Source organism: Panulirus ornatus, chromosome 27 (genome assembly GCF_036320965.1).
Source record: "Panulirus ornatus isolate Po-2019 chromosome 27, ASM3632096v1, whole genome shotgun sequence".
Lineage (NCBI taxonomy): Eukaryota > Metazoa > Arthropoda > Malacostraca > Decapoda > Palinuridae > Panulirus > Panulirus ornatus.
The window spans coordinates 13757230-13773099 of NC_092250.1; the positions used below are offsets into that span (position 1 = coordinate 13757230).

At 44.0% G+C, this 15870-nt stretch overlaps 1 protein-coding gene across 1 annotated transcript in view; it reads left to right on the top strand.

Moving 5' to 3' along the window:
* The window catches only part of LOC139757672 (putative neural-cadherin 2), a 630644-nt gene that overhangs the window by 439873 nt on the left and 174901 nt on the right, over positions 1–15870 (top strand). Inside the window, 3 exon segments of the mRNA XM_071678436.1 lie at positions 713–850; positions 2530–3509; positions 3512–4302. Of these exon segments, the coding sequence (XP_071534537.1) occupies positions 713–850; positions 2530–3509; positions 3512–4302 (1909 nt within the window).

A 15870-nucleotide genomic window follows, 5' to 3' on the forward strand; every position in this document is an offset into this window, starting at 1 on the left:
AACACACCTTGTTATTTTGCACCTCCTTCATGATTCTAGCCATCAGTGGCAAACACACCCATGTACGAAGATAAGAACCACAATGGAGAATTAAAGAAGATTTCTGGTAACTGTATATTTCTGTTCTACCTCGAAGACCCTCTTCAGGAAACGCCGAAGAGGGCCTTTGAGTATGGTCCGAAATACAGAACTCGCGGAACTCTTTGAGTTATGTCTACAGTGCGGGTGTCTTATTGTCATTGGTCAGTGTGGTATAGCGTCTCTGCCTTATGTCCCTGTATGGTCCGCCTTGTTTGGCTGATCATACACGTATATCCGATGCTGTGGCCGGTGTTAACGCTGTGGTCTGAGAGACATCAGCTTGTGTCTTTGGTTATTATAGATATACGTGTGTTTATGTGTATATGTAGATCAGGTATATAATGTCTGTGTGTGTGTGTGTGTGTGTGTGTGTGTAGATCAGGTATATAAAGCCTATCAGGTCAGTCATACACACCCTCAACCCACATACACAGTTCTAAAGCTTAAATCAAATTTCCCTCTCATGTTAGTGCTTGTTCATTTCTCATTTTGGACTCTGTGATAATGACTCATTTTAAGACCACAGTTTTACAACTTGTACGCAGGTCCACAACCCGTACACAACCACAGCAACAAAGTGAACCGTCTGAGACGTTGTTCGCGACAAGTCTGATTGACCTCATCTTTACAGGTAGAAGCGAGAGACCTGGACTGGTTGGACAACCAGCATTTGCTCTACACGATACGAGGTGACGGCATCGACGGTTACGCCCCTGATGATGCCTTCTTCACCATCAACTCTCGTACGGGAGAACTCGTACAACTCCGGGTAAGAATGCCATGTAGATGTAACGCAACGTTGTCTCGTATTTTTCTACAAATTATGATTTTCATATCAATCTTTTTCTTTATGATATTACTAAATATTTCGAACTGAGTTGGTCAAAATATTGCTACATCCCAATGAATGTAATTATTACATTTAATATCTGCTCTGTTACTGTTTTGTAATCATATATTCTCGTAAAATTCTTTGATAGAGTTGTCTGGTTATTTTTACAACAGACGAGTTAAAACCCTGATATTCAATATAACAATTATTGTATTTCATTATGCGTGTGTGTGTGTGTGTGTGTGTGTGTGTGTGTGTGTGTGTGTGTGTGTTAGAAATGCAGTTAATGGAAAGTGTAGCTCTTGATATCCGGAAGTGGCTGTCTTATCATTGTTCACATGCAACTCACAACACATCATCATTCACACATCATACCTTAAGGTCGTCTCCACATTTGTTGAACAATTATCACAGTCCACACTTGGCTGGATCTCCATAATTATATACATTTTGGTTCGCTTGCATCATTAAGTGTTCAAATGAGAGGCATCCTCTCTGTACATAACATGATTTGACTGTCATCCAAGTGTGGGTTTTACTCTCGTGTGTGTGTGTGTGTGTCTGTGTGTGTGTGTGGACAGAATATTGCCGTCCACATTTTTCTGACCTTCATCATCCACATTTTTCTGACCTTCCTCGTCCACATGTGGCTTACCACAAACATACGTCTGCTTGAAGACAGGCTTTCTGTGCTTGGATCTTGTTGTCATGCCAGGTCGACAAGATACGTGGTCACGCGTCACATATATGACTCCCAAATATCATATTTGGTCTGCTTCAACACTGGGTGAAAATTCAACAACTTTTCCCTTGCTGTGTTGGGCGTTGAGGCTGCCTATGGCACGAGGTAGTCTCAGATTAGCTAGTCCTATCCTGTTGATTGAACGAAGATAATCCTGTGACGAGAAATGATGCCGCTGACATTTTCACCGAGGAGAAAGAGACAGTGGAAATAGGAGGACAAAGGTAGAATATACTGAGACACGAACGAACGAAGGATTTACCTCTTCGTTTATGTTCTGGTTTCACTGAAAAGGGAGAGGGATAGACACAGCTGTTATTACTGGTAGACCCGGAGGTGATGCGAGAGGAGAACTCTCATACATTTCCTGGCTTTGACCAACTGGGACGTCTGGTGCTCCCTCGAACGATCCCACCGGATCATTCGTCTTCACGAAACACCTTCCCCTTCCTGGTGGTGGGGAGGAGGAGTTTCACCTGTCAACACCTTTATGACGGGAGCTGTCAGGGGGGGATTTAAAAGGTTATGGGTTCTAGGGTGACAGGCAATGAGAGAGGGAGGAGTAGGAAGAGACGTAAAGGTAAGGATTGACACTTGACCTTCTCCGTCGGAGCTCTTGGTCACCCCCAGCACCCGCTTCAAGCATCAGATGATATCATCCAGGTTTTTTTCCCTGTGAGACAGACCTGCTTCATTTGTCCAAGTTTACTCAGTCTTAAAAAATGAAACTCCTTTTTGTCTTACTGTATTTATGAATTCAATTCCTAAACTAAAATCTTCAGCCCCCCCCAAACAAAGTTAGCATATCCACCCCTATTCAGGAAAAAAGGAGCTTGTGGCCATTAATATTCTATATTTTACTATGTTGTTCCAGGCGCTGGACCGTGATCCCCCCAGTGGTAAAGGCGTATGGAAGGTGAGGGTTCAAGTCCGTGACGGCCAGGGCCCTTGGGGCCTTATACAGAGAGGGCAGCCCTCACAGTTTTTCCCGAGATATCCACGATCGGCGGCTGGAGGCACAGCAGGAGCCCTTCAACGAGATCACACCAGCACTGTTCCCAGTGACAGCGAGGAATCTAGACGAGGACAGAATGGACATAGAAGAATCGAAGAGGACAAAGAAAATCACTCCAGAAGAAATATAACTTACGAAGGTGCGCATCATACTGATCGAGGGATTGAATTATCCTTAAGGTATCCCCGAGAGTCTGTAGATCTCTTAGTGAGGAGGAGAAACGTAAGAAAGGAAGATGACGACGCACCGAGAGCCGAACTTACAGACACTGCAACCAGGTCAGTGTGTCCGGGAGGCCATAACTCGAGCATTAGTAGCCATAACGACCACAAGAAATGGATGTTGCAGATGAGACAGCCCCGTGGAAATGGTCAGTCTAGGGTGAGCTCGGCTCCCACACGACCCCACAATGAGGGAGAACCGCATTTCTTAAGGGAGGTAAAAGAGTCGGGTCTGGCCTTAAGGTCTTACAGACCACGGCTGAGAGGGATGACCAGCAGGGCTCCAAACATGCTGTGGGCTGCACAGAGACATGCCAAGGAACATAGAACCAAAGATGGATACTCCAAAAGAGGTATTCCGTTGTTTAGGGCCAAGTATCGCATCCACCCAAATGGACTCTCCAGGTCAAGGCAGTATGGAAAATCCCCTGATGCAGTCAGAAGGGGGAGAGATAGAGACGTGCACACGTATGGCTCAATCAGACGGTTCAGAAATATGATGAATTTCAAAAACGTTGATACGGTATTACCGACCGACAGTGAGGTAGACAAAAGAAGAACGATGGAACATGGGAGAAAAGATCTTGAAGGCATCCAGGAGGATCATCGAGATACTTGAATGGCTTCCACATGAACTCAGACAGGAAACTGGTCAGAATTGCGAAGCCGTTAGTGAGTAGGACTCTGAACAGCCACTCAGGTAAACGAGAGGAACCATCTGTCTCTGTCGCTCAAGAAACTTCATCTTTTGTTTCACAGCAAATCAGACCGCGACAGCCTTTGTCCACCAACTCCTCCAGTCGAGGAAAGGCCATGACTGAAAACAAGGTATATCGTACATATACTACGAACTCCCAAGCGACTGCAGATCTAAATATTCCTGAAACCATCGTTTCCTCAAAGGCAGTCAGAGTACCATCGGCGGAGGGACATCGAACCACATCCAAGCCAGAGCTGAACAGAGGCAAGAGATCCATTGACATTCCTGTACTGCGTTTGGCAAGCACTCCATACCGGCCTACTAATAGTAGCTTCGACATGGCCACAGGCAGCTACCTCCATGGAGATAATGGAATTAGTAGGTACAAGACCAGCCCCACGAACAAGAAGACCACAACCAGAAGAAAAAGAACGGTAGATTCTCTCCTGTATGACAGCGACGAATTCGGCAGGCTCCTCACCGCCGAGGGAGAGGAAAAGGAGGAATGCAAGGATTTCCTTGTGTACTCGAAGCATCCCGACGTTTACAATGCGACATCTGCTGGCTACATGTTGGAGGGCAAGTGGCGGGGCGGGCGAGTGCACGTGATGGAGACCGTCGTCACAGTGGTGGTGAAGGACATCAACGACAACGCTCCCAAATTCCCCAACACCACTATGTTCGGCGAGGTGCAAGAGAACGGACCCATTGGTGAGTACCAAGGTTCGAGCTTTCTGAGTTCATTGTCCATTACTATGCGTTTGATGTGTTCGGTCCTACAGCGAGGGAATTGAAATATATATGCATGTGTCTTTAGTCCTTATGTGGTAAGTAAAACAGTGTACTGATACTATATACAAAAAAAAACGGGTGCCGGAGGAGGGATGCTGATTCGGTTGTTTATTGAATATTTTGCGTGAAAGTGGGACAAAGAGATGTGATATAACAGCAGTGTTCCCAGAGACACAGTGATTGCAGGTGCCGACATTAAACTGCGTTGAAAGGGGATATATTGAGCGGGGAATATTTTGTGTAGTGCATCATTACAAAACAGTGTTACCCACACACAAACACAACATTTGAAGTGCATGTGTGATGCAGAGAGAGAGAGAGAGAGGGGGGGGGTTTTGCTCACTGCTGGAAAATTTTGAGTTACGGGGAACTAGTCGATGTGAGTTACGTGTCGTCACACATTACTGTTTGTGGTGGAGAGGTGGTATACTCATGGACTGAATGTCAGCAGTTTACGTATAGGTGAGGCATGAAGACAGCAATCTAAGCCAAAGGAGTGAGGGAGAAATGAAAGACAGAACCCACCCTACCTCTCGACCTATGACGAAATTGTGCCTAAGGCTAGGCTAACTTGAGCACTCGCTGGGTATCTTACTAGTTTCACAGTACTGTTGTTTTTCGTAGGTTGCAAATAGAACTCCAAAATGCTGTTGGAGAGGGTAAACGGTATGAAGAGAGAGAAAAAAAGAAAATGGGCTTAAGGGAAGCGGAGATAGAGGATTGCGTTGTAGCGATAGGAGTGGGTGAAAAAAAACCGGTAATCGAGTATGAAAAACTTCGTATCTATTTATTTTTCGATCTGTCTATCTATCTGTGTGTGTGTGTGTGTGTGTGTGTGTGTGTGTGGTCTTATGTGCTTGATCCTAAATGTGCTTTTACATTAATATACATAGCATCAGTTGAGCGTCGTTTCGTTATACACAAAACGAAGAATTCATTTGTTGATTGCGATTTATTCTAGTCACATCAGAGATGTTGGTGCTACGAATGACTACGACCTGCAGCTGTGAGTCAGATGAAAAATATTTGAGTCTTTTTCCAGGGAGAGGATATTGGTCGGCAATATAATCTTCTTATGCGTTTTTGAGATATTTCTTTTTTCCTGTAACTCCCTTACCTATTAATTGACTTTCTCGTACTGTGAAGTAAATTTTTCGAAAGTGGTTTAAGTCCCAGTCATTTTTTTTTTCTTAATGGAATGTAGGAACATTGCCAAGCGGAAGGTCTAATCTGGTGCTTGATTTGGTCTGTCATATACATATGATTTTTTTCAAACGTCCGTCTTTCAAGATATCAGTCAATGGTAATTACGTATTCATAATCCTTTATGAAACTCAAAGTTTCGATCTTTCTCCTCCCGAATTGGATCCGAACTTCGAAAGTGGCATAAAAGAGTTCCAAGGAAGTCTAAATTTAAATCGTTTTGGCGGGAAAGTTTTCTTTTTCCCTGATAATGTCCAAACCCTTTTGCCCTTATTTCCATTTTATGGTCGACTTGGTATCAGCTCGGAGGGTGGAGGTGGGTGGGTGTGGGGGCATCACGCCCATTATATATGGAGTATATGGGCAAGTTTGCCCGGGACCTCTTGTGTGGGAACCTCTCGCCCTTTTTTTTTTTTCTCTCTCTCTCTCTCTCTCTTTTTCTTTTACCCGGGACAGGATCGCTGCCAATATTCAAGAGAGGATTAGCGTTAATGAGGGCCACAGGTACCCGGCTCCTTTGTTAGTTATTTAAGCTGGTGAAAAGGAGTGGAGGAAGAGAGAGAGAGAGAGAGAGAGAGAGAGAGAGAGAGAGAGAGAGAGAGAGAGAGAGAGAGAGAGAGAGTGTGTTTGCCCTTTGTTCCCAGACAACCTCGTCTGCCCAGAAATGTTATTAGACATCAGGACTTCTTTTGGCAGATAACATCCCCATACGTCACACTGTGCAGGTTATGTCTTCTTCCTGTGCACTACTCTCTCTTTCTCGTTCGAGTCGCCACCAGAGACACCAGTTGCAAACAGTAGCTGTCTCCCAAACACCATCAGCTGACTACAGATTTGCGCTCGCTCTCTCTCTCTCTCTCTCTCTCTCTCTCTCTCTCTCTCTCTCTCTCTCTCTCTCTCTCTCTCTCTCTCTCTCTCTCTCCAGTCCCTCCGAAGAACGAAGAGCCTGCAGTAGGAGGATGGAGGACTCACCACGCACTGTAGAAGAGATGTGAGCATGGAAGACGTGAGCAAACAAGCCACTTAACGGTAAAGCTGGTGAATATGGATGAAAGACACGGCAGTCCTGCATTATGTTATGCTAATTTGTTGCCTGGAAATGAGACATCGGAGGATGGCCTTCATCCTAACCAAGAAAGGGATTAAGACGTGCAATTGTATATGTACTTGACTGGGTTTGATGAGGTGTTGCTGGGCCTTACATGACTGTACAGACCCCGCGAGCGACAAGTCACCTTTCTACAAGCCTGTATTGCGGTCAGGAAACAGAGAGGAGTGAGTCAAGTGAAGGGCCTCCACTTACCTCAGAGGAATCCATCGTATCCCTTCTCCTCCCCTGGAGTGCAGACTCGAAAATGCACACAGATGTCCTTGGGTTGTAAAGTGACAATGATGTCTAATTTGGGTTGTCATGTGATAATGATATCTATTTGGAGTTGTCAAGTGATAATGATATCTGTTTGGGGTTGTCAGGTGATAATGATATGTATTTGGGGTTGTAAAGTCATAATGATATCTATTTAGGGTTGTCAGGTGATAATGATATCTATTTGGAGTTAAGTGATAGTGATATCTATTTGGGGTTGTAACGTGATAATGGTATGTATTTCGGGTTGTCAGGTGATAAGGATATCTATTTCCTTTTGTTGATATTCCCAGTGAAAAAAGAATTTATCCAACTGCATTGTGAGGGTATTGGTTGTTTTGTATTATGAACATTTGACGGTAACTTGGTACCGATAGTCGGTAAGTCTGTGCGGAGAGAAACGTTTTCTTAGTATTATAATTTCTCTCCATTTCAGTCGGATAATGATGTAGTGGTTGATATTCCTGGCTGTGACGCATTTACGGGCCGCCCAAGGTCGAGGGCATAGGTTCGAATCCTAGTTGTGGCAGTCGGTCCACAGTCAACCCAACTGTTCATCCACCATTAGGGGTTCGCCGTTGCAATGGGTACCTGACTCGCGTCAATGAGTTGGCCTTGATTAGGGCCTCAGTTGCCCGTGCCGTCTCTTATAAGATAGAAAAAGATATTTGGATGGTAATTACATGGAGATATAGCAGGTATTCTCCTACAAGGAGAGGAGAGTAGACTACGAAAGTGGTGTTCAGATGTAGTGAGAGCAGTAATGAGATCCAGAGATGTTTGAATGAAGATACGAGAGGAATGACTCGGGTTTAGGAGCTGAGGATGTGTCTTAGGTGTGGGGGCAGGATGAATGGACACGTTAATGGGTTGGTCTCGCATAGCAGATCATCTAGGTGTGTGTACAAGGAAAGAGTAAGATGCTCCCTGTGTTTTAGAATCTATGTTTCACTTATACACAGGCCATGGGTTGAGGATGTGATGAGTGGGATCTGAGACTGTAGTTTTGAATCCATACACGCCTCTCACCTTCCTGCATGATCAGGGCCTGATAAAGCATCTTGCACTTCATGGTTCCATCTCGTCCACGGGCTTCTCCTCCTCGTCCACCTCCGCATCTTACACATAAACTCTTTTTGTCAGTCTCTCGTCACTCATCCTCTCAATATGTCCAAACCATTTTGCATCCCCTCTTCAACTCTCGACTATACCTTTTTTATTACCACCACTCTCTCTCTCTCTCTCTCTCTCTCTCTCTCTCTCTCTCTCTCTCTCTCTCTCTCTCTCGCCCTCTGGTTTCTTACTCGATCAACCCAGCTCAAAACACATAAGGTCCTCGGGCATATAATTTCCGACACATCCACCATGTTCCCAATATTTTTCTCACAGGACTCACGCCTCGCACCCATACAGCATCGTCGTCCCTACTGTACCATCAATACATACCCATCTTTGCCCTCACAGACGTTGATCTTTCTTTCCACACATTCTTCACCGCACCCAGAACCTTTGTCCCTTTACTCACCCTATGATTTACTTTACCTCCCACAGTTCCATCCTCATCCATGTCCACTCCCAGGTATCTAGATTAGCCTACTTCCTCCAGGTCCAAGCCATTCAAACTTGCAATCAAACCTCTCTCTCTCTCTCTCTCTCTCTCTCTCTCTCTCTCTCTCTCTCTCTCTCTCTCTCTCTCTCTCTCTCTCTCTCTCTCTCTCCCTCCCTTGCTAAACCTCGCATTACCTCATAACTTCCTCCAGTAAAACGCTCCCCCACACTCGGACACCATCTTTGGTTTCTCGTTCGAGTCTGCCACCAGAGACACCAGTTGCAAACAGTAGCTGTCTCCCAAACACCATCAGCTGACTACAGATTTGCGCTCTCGCTCACACACACACACACACACTCTCTCTCTCTCTCTCTCTCTCTCTCTCTCTCTCTCTCTCTCTCTCTCTCTCTCTCTCTCTCTCTCTCTCAGATGGTCATGCTTTTACTGTATATATCCCCCAACATTTCACTGCAAACATTTATCATTTGGTTAAGAAAAAAAAGAAAAAGAAGGGAAAATCCCTCTTGTATTCCAAGTACTTAATTTTGACCCAGTCACTCCCTTCATCAGAGGCATTCATATATCATTAACAACCATGACCCATAACAGACAGGTAGCCTTAGGTGTCTCAGATTCAATTTACTGGGAGCTAACTGGTTTGGGGGGGCTTGTCTCCATTTTCAAAAGAGAGGCAACGACAAATTTGTTTCGTCTGTATCATCAGCGTGGCGCTACGTTTTCTGTTTGTCGCATTTTATGTTCAGATATTTACTGGGAATTTTGGATCAGGATATCAATTGCTCATTGAGGGAATCTGTTGTTTGGGTTTGAATGCTCTTTAAGGGATCTCGTTGGCAAGCAATATTGTTTACTGGTTTTCAATACCTCTCGTCATAGGCAAATGGTAGTTGCATTTGCAATGTTGTTGCAGCGATTATATTGTCGTAGTGTAATTCTCTCAATTACATGTATTACTTCTTACTCAGAATTTCTCATATGTCAGGGTTCTGTATGTGGGAGCTAATTACAATCATGACGTATTTGCTGTGGGGTATATGTTTTTCTAATATCAAATTTGTTATATGGATTTTGCCAACACGAAGCAGTGTACTGATGATGTACGATATGTTGCAGAGTGAGGTTAAGCTGATGACGAGTACCAGACCTTCCTTTTGGAGGTTTGATGTCTTCTATAAAGTACATTTGCCAGGAATTGGTTTCCCCTTGTATGCAGTACGTAACTACACAATCGCTCGTTTCATATCTGATAGGCAGCTTTACGTGGACCTTGATGCTGGAAGTCAAGAGAGACGAGGGACCGATGGAGTACATGTGGGAAAATGATCTCTCATTCTTTTCCATGGAGTGGTCTACAATACTACCTGGATTTACTTAAGCCGAAGGTCTAATTACTCAAGACTTGTGCCGCTAGCAAGACTCAGCATGAATTACTATTGTTCGTAAGTCATGGCACAGATCATAATCACGTAAAACTTCCATGTCCCTCCTCCTCAGAGTCTATACCACAGTATAAAACCAGTTGATAATCCTAAGGAAACAATGAGAAGAATACATTATCTCGCCCTGTAATTACTGAGGGACATGAAGGATTATACAGGTGTTCTAAACTTTAGGTGTGTTTGTGTATGTTTTTCAAAAACTTTTCCGTAGTGGGGAAAATATATATTATTCCTCGAAGATGATAAATGACGGAATTCTTTTCGAAAGAGCGTTGTAGCGAGGGAAAGGATATATTCCTGAAGATAGAATACCATTTTCAAGAAATCAGAAGTAAGAATATTCTTTGAAATTTGAGAGAAATGATAAGATATTCATGACTGATCTGAAAATATTCGAACACTTTAGGGATGATTAGCATTATAATATACGTATATCATGAAAGGAACAGCTGATACGTAAGGAGTTTAATATCAGAAGACACGTAACATAGCTGGAGTATCGTCAGCACTGAAGGATTCGATAACATTAGTCCGACTGTGCACACAGGCGCGAAATGTGGATTCGTTTTGCGATTCTTCTCCACCAGAGAGCTCATGGTGGGTCAAGGCGTTTGCGAACAAATGTATCTAGTGCTGATGACACGTTCCAAGGTCCAGAGATGGATGTCACTGTATCATGAAATCGATGCGACTTCTGGACATGAATTCTTGTCATCATGACTTGTGTTACTCTATGACAGTGTGATAGATACTAAGATATAGGTGTATAATCACTCTAGTATCACTCACCTGGCTGTCATTGTCACTCTTATCTTGGGTTATGATGGAGGTCAGGTCGAGCGATGGAATGCATGACATATTCATGTTCATTCTGCCTTATGACTTTCCTATAAAGATTTCCTTTAGGCTTATTATTAGTCCTGCAAGGTATTTTTTTCTACCCGTTTTAAGTCCGGCGTGTTGCCGGAGGGAGTGGAGGGTAGGGAGAGAGCCTTTGCTCTGCTATCCATTCCTTCTACTTACTGATTACATTGGAGCCTCTCTTATTTTTCTATTTTTTTCAGCGTTAAGGCCAGACCACTTCGCTTGGACCTTGGGTCTGTGTGGTCTGTGTATCTAAGTAACTTTTCTGTAGCTCATATTGACCGACTCTCTTCGTTCTTTTCTTTAAGTTCAACAAGTCTTTCCAAGCTTCAGAGGTTTCTCGTACTTAGCTCCTACTCCCTAGCCTTTCCTCCTGCCCTCTCGCGTCCAGTTCATCATTCCTTTTTCCAGATTTCATGATACCCAACCGTGTAAATGGCCTGTGAGTCTCGGGAGTCTCCTGTTCTTTCATCTTTGGCTTCGTGTTCGTCTGCATCAGAGGTCTTTCCGTGTCTATGATTCAGGTAATTATGCTTGTAATACCTGAGGATCTCTCGCACCGTCTCGCATTATGAGGCCAGGTTTCTGGAACCCTTTGATAGATTATTAAGTTCTCTTATGCGCGAGGTAATCCTGCTTATTGAACTTTTGTTTTAAGTGTTATCAGCAGCGCAACTTTGTAGGAGGCTTCAGAGTTTGGTGTCTGCCTGCCAACTTTGCGTTTTTGATTCTCAAGACTGGTTGTTACTGGCGGGTCATAATGCAGGAAGCTGGTTATTGACTGGTTGTCAGTGATTGGTATGAAGTTGTTGTTACTGAATAGTTGTACTTTTTATACGTTGGCGAGACGTATGAGGTACTGGTAACATGTGTTGTAGTCTAGTCATGGTAGTAGTTACAAGGTGGGAAGACGTACTAGGCATTGGCGACAATTATTGCTACTGATTGGTGGCACGTATTGTTACTGTATTTACATATCTATCGAGACTTATCACTGTCTCGTAGCATTTACCGTTGCTTCCGGTTATCCTGGACATTTTTACCTGATTTTAAACGGTAACACATTTTGTTACTGGTTGATGCTACGTAGTACTGTCACTAACGAATGACAAGATGTGACTTAAAAGGCTTTGGTCCATTGTCTTTTAATCTACTTGATTCACGCATTGATGAATGGTCGAAGGTATTCCTGTAAGGGGGTCTCAAGGTGTTCCATCCACCGTGGCACCTCCTCACCAGTGGTACGAACCATCAGCCACTGATGGTAATAATAGAAGCTGGCCATCGTCGCTTCCTCCTCCTCCTCTCCTCCTCCGTCATGGCAGGTCGATCTCTCTCTCTCCTCTTTATCGACGGCAATGCCAGTCTCATAAGATTACGTGACGTCATAAAGCAGCCTTAGTATACCGGAGTCATTATCTCGACGAAAGGGAGGGGGCGCTTATCCCTCATCCTCTCTCTCTCTCTCTCTCTCTCTCTCTCTCTCTCTCTCTCTCTCTCTCTCTCTCTCTCTCTCTCTCTCTCTCTCTCTCTCTCTCTCGCCACACTGGCTTTCCCTATTCAAACAGACGTGAAAATAAAGGTGTTTCTCAGTGGTGTTGGAAATTGTTGGGGGGACTCCGCAAAAATAAAAAAAAAAAATGAAACTCCTTGTGCCTTTTGGCTCTAGGAAACTGTGAATATACAAGGAAAAAAACAACGGGTTTTGACGTCTTTTATCCCTATTTTCAAAGCGTTTGAAAGATTGCCTAAGAGCAGAAATCGTGTATTCTTTTTTTTCAGCTATGAGACTCTCTCGAATAATCTTTCAACATTTATTCTTTATTCGTTTCGGTGGCCATGGATTTATTGCACGTTAAGTAAAGTGTTTAGGGGTTCGATGCAAATAGATTTTTTCAGTACGTCTTACACTTCATCTAGTTTCACAGTCAGACAGGTACACCTTTCAGTTCTCTTTCCCAGCAGACACGAGATCCAAAGGTTACTTTACCGGTCTACCAAGCTGTAGGACGGGGTTCGAATCCTCCTCACCATTAGGTCAATGGTTATCGTGAGATCATCTTGTTTACGTATGTTACAATCCTTCCTGGCTCTCCTTGCCGGAGACCAGCGCTCATGCTTGGAGTCTGTTAACAGTCAAGGGGCTTTGTATTGCGACTCTCCCTCTCCTCTTCTATCCTCATTAACTCAAAGGCCACTTTTGTTAGTTGAACAAACGCATGGTCATCTCTATGTGTCTTTCCTCTCAATCACCTGAAGGATTACCTGCGTCATTAATCCCCACCGTATTAATCTCCCGTAGTTGTTTCCCAGGGCAGGGGGGGATTAAGTCCTCATTTCAGAGAGAGACCTTTTGAAACGCTTACGTATCGCTGCCTCACATTGTCTTTAAATGTTCGTTTAAGATTCAGATAAACGCGTTTGTGACTTTTGTGAGGCGTTGTTAACGAATGTTTCGAACGAGGATTCGGATAGGAGGTTACGGTTAGACAATTTCCAGTCTTAAGATTCTGTGTACACCATTTTCTGATTATGGAATGTACGAGGAAAATTTCTTTCGATGAAAAGAAAGTGGGCCCATACAGGGGGACGATGAAGTTCAGCTCCTATACCGTCTGTGTTTTGGCAAGGAGGAGGTGAAGTGTGGTCTTGGTAACATCAAAACGTCGTTCCGTTTTGTAAGTAAAGGAGAGAAATTTGAGAGCATGGGAGCCAAAGGTCTCTCACAGACCTCTTAAAGGAGATCATCACTTGTAATGCACACACATATGTATGTATGCCAGTACTATGCACTCGTTGTGACCCATATGTTGTGTGTATTGGTACAGTCATTCGCCATTGACGTCCTTAATTTGAACAAGTGTATTCGTGACAATGTCTGACCTTATGACCGATGATACGATTTGGATTCCAAGAGTTTTCCGTTGCTCGGTCAGCCAGGACACAGTAAGATCCAATTCGAACAGTTCCGTTGTTTGGTCAGCCAGGACACAGTAAATATCTTGGACATGATTTCAAGAAGTCTTGCTTCTGCCGCTGCTGTCTAGCGGGAGGAGATGTCTCACTCCTCAAGCATGATGGAAGAAGTGGTAAGCTTTAGGACGAGAGGAGGTGCGGGGAAAGTGGTGTGGGATTTTACACCTTGGGCTCTCCAGCTTGGCAGAGAAAGTACTTGGTGAGGATATCGGGATCTCAAGATCGTTCTGGAGACTTCAGGGACCAGTAAAATAATACCAAAATATTGGGCCTCGGAACGGCGATGGTGTTTTTGTTCCAGTCCATTCGGAGACGGTGAGACCTCAGGGAGAGAATGCACTTCATTATCTTAACGCGACCTTGGTTTCGCGGCTCCCCGAATCTGCTAGGAACGATAAGGGAGCCAGCTTTCTACCTCGGCACCTCAGCCTAGCTGTTACTGGTGGTTCATCTTCCATTGTCTCAGCAGTTCTCTTGGTGGCCTCGCCTCTCTGCAAAAATCCCTATCCATACTTCGCGATATTGTTACTTTCTCTTCCTGTTTTATGGGTATTATTTGGGCCACTTCTCGTAGACTGATTGCTTTTGTCCACGCCCTTACGGTTTAGACTTGAGGTGCGCGTTTATTGGCTGCTTCCCTTAGTTACTTTATAGAGATCAACCACTCGAGAATTGGCCGTTATGATAACCTCCTCTTTCCCTCGAACAGCTAGTCTGTAGAATCTTCTTCCTTTCGTCTTTCCCTCTTTCCACTATATAGACTCTAGGCTACAAAAAGCCTGCGGAGCCCTGGATAATTTCGACTTTCTCTTATTTTCTCTTCCTGTGCCTCAAATGGACTTTGCCCGGGGAATTTCCTTGCTCATACCGTGTTTGTCACTATACAAAGTAACAAAAAAAGGGGTTTCATTTTGATCAGTTTTCCTACCACCAAATAAGTTTTGTTTGGTTCAACCTATTACGTAACCCCTTGATATCATTTGTTTTCATTTGTAACACTTGGATCCTTTCGAATGCGGCTCCAGCAGGTTTAAGTCAGCGTTTGCGTTCCACATAGGAGCAGCGTAAGGTGGGTTCTTTTGGAATAAGGTGTTCGAAGATGCTGCACTCTGCAATCCATTCCTCCATATGTGTGTGTGTGTGTATATATATATATATATATATATATATATATATATATATATATATATATATATATATATATATATATGTATGTATGTATTATGTATGTATTTTTGGACTGAGTGCTTTGAAAGGCTGTTCAATGTGATAGATGAGTGGGTGGTAGATGTGGGGTGTCTGTGGCGTGGAGGTATGCGAAATGAGTGTCGGCAATGACACATGGGTTGATGATACCGTAGACGTATACAGTACCTAACGTAGCTTTTTCAAAATGCCTTGAGAATACTTGAGGAAAAACGATAACCTGGATAGGGTAAATGGGGAAGGGCATGAGGAAGACCTAGGGGAAACCTATGGAAGACCTTCGAAATATACGAGAACCAAGGAAAGACTTCGGGAAGACATGGGGAAGACCCGATGAGGAGCTGGACATGATTTGTGGACTTGAAATAGTCCTGGGAAGGACCTTGGGAAGACCTGTTTATGCGGTAGTTTCTTGTCACGGATGAAACAATGGGACATAGAGACCCCAAATTTTGGTTTAGAGTCTTTATAATCTGGGTCAGTTTTTAAGGCACTGCACGTTGGCTGTGAGGGTCATTTGGAAGCAACCAATCGCCACTGTTTCTTCCCGGGCGAGGCCGGGGGTCCTACTGGGGTGTGTGTGTGTGTGTGTATATATATATTTTTTTTTTTCATACTATTCGCCATTTCCCGCGTTAGCAAGGTAGCGTTAAGACCAGAGGACTGAGCCTTTTAGGGAATATCCTCACTTGGCCCCCTCCTCTGTTCCTTCATTAGGAAAACTAAAAAAGAGAGGGGAGGATTTCCAGCCTCCCGCTCCCTTCCCTTTTAGTCGCCTTCTACGACACGCAGGGAATACGTGGGAAGTATTCTTTCTCCCCTATCCCCAGGGAGGATATATATATATATGCGTGTCGTAGAAG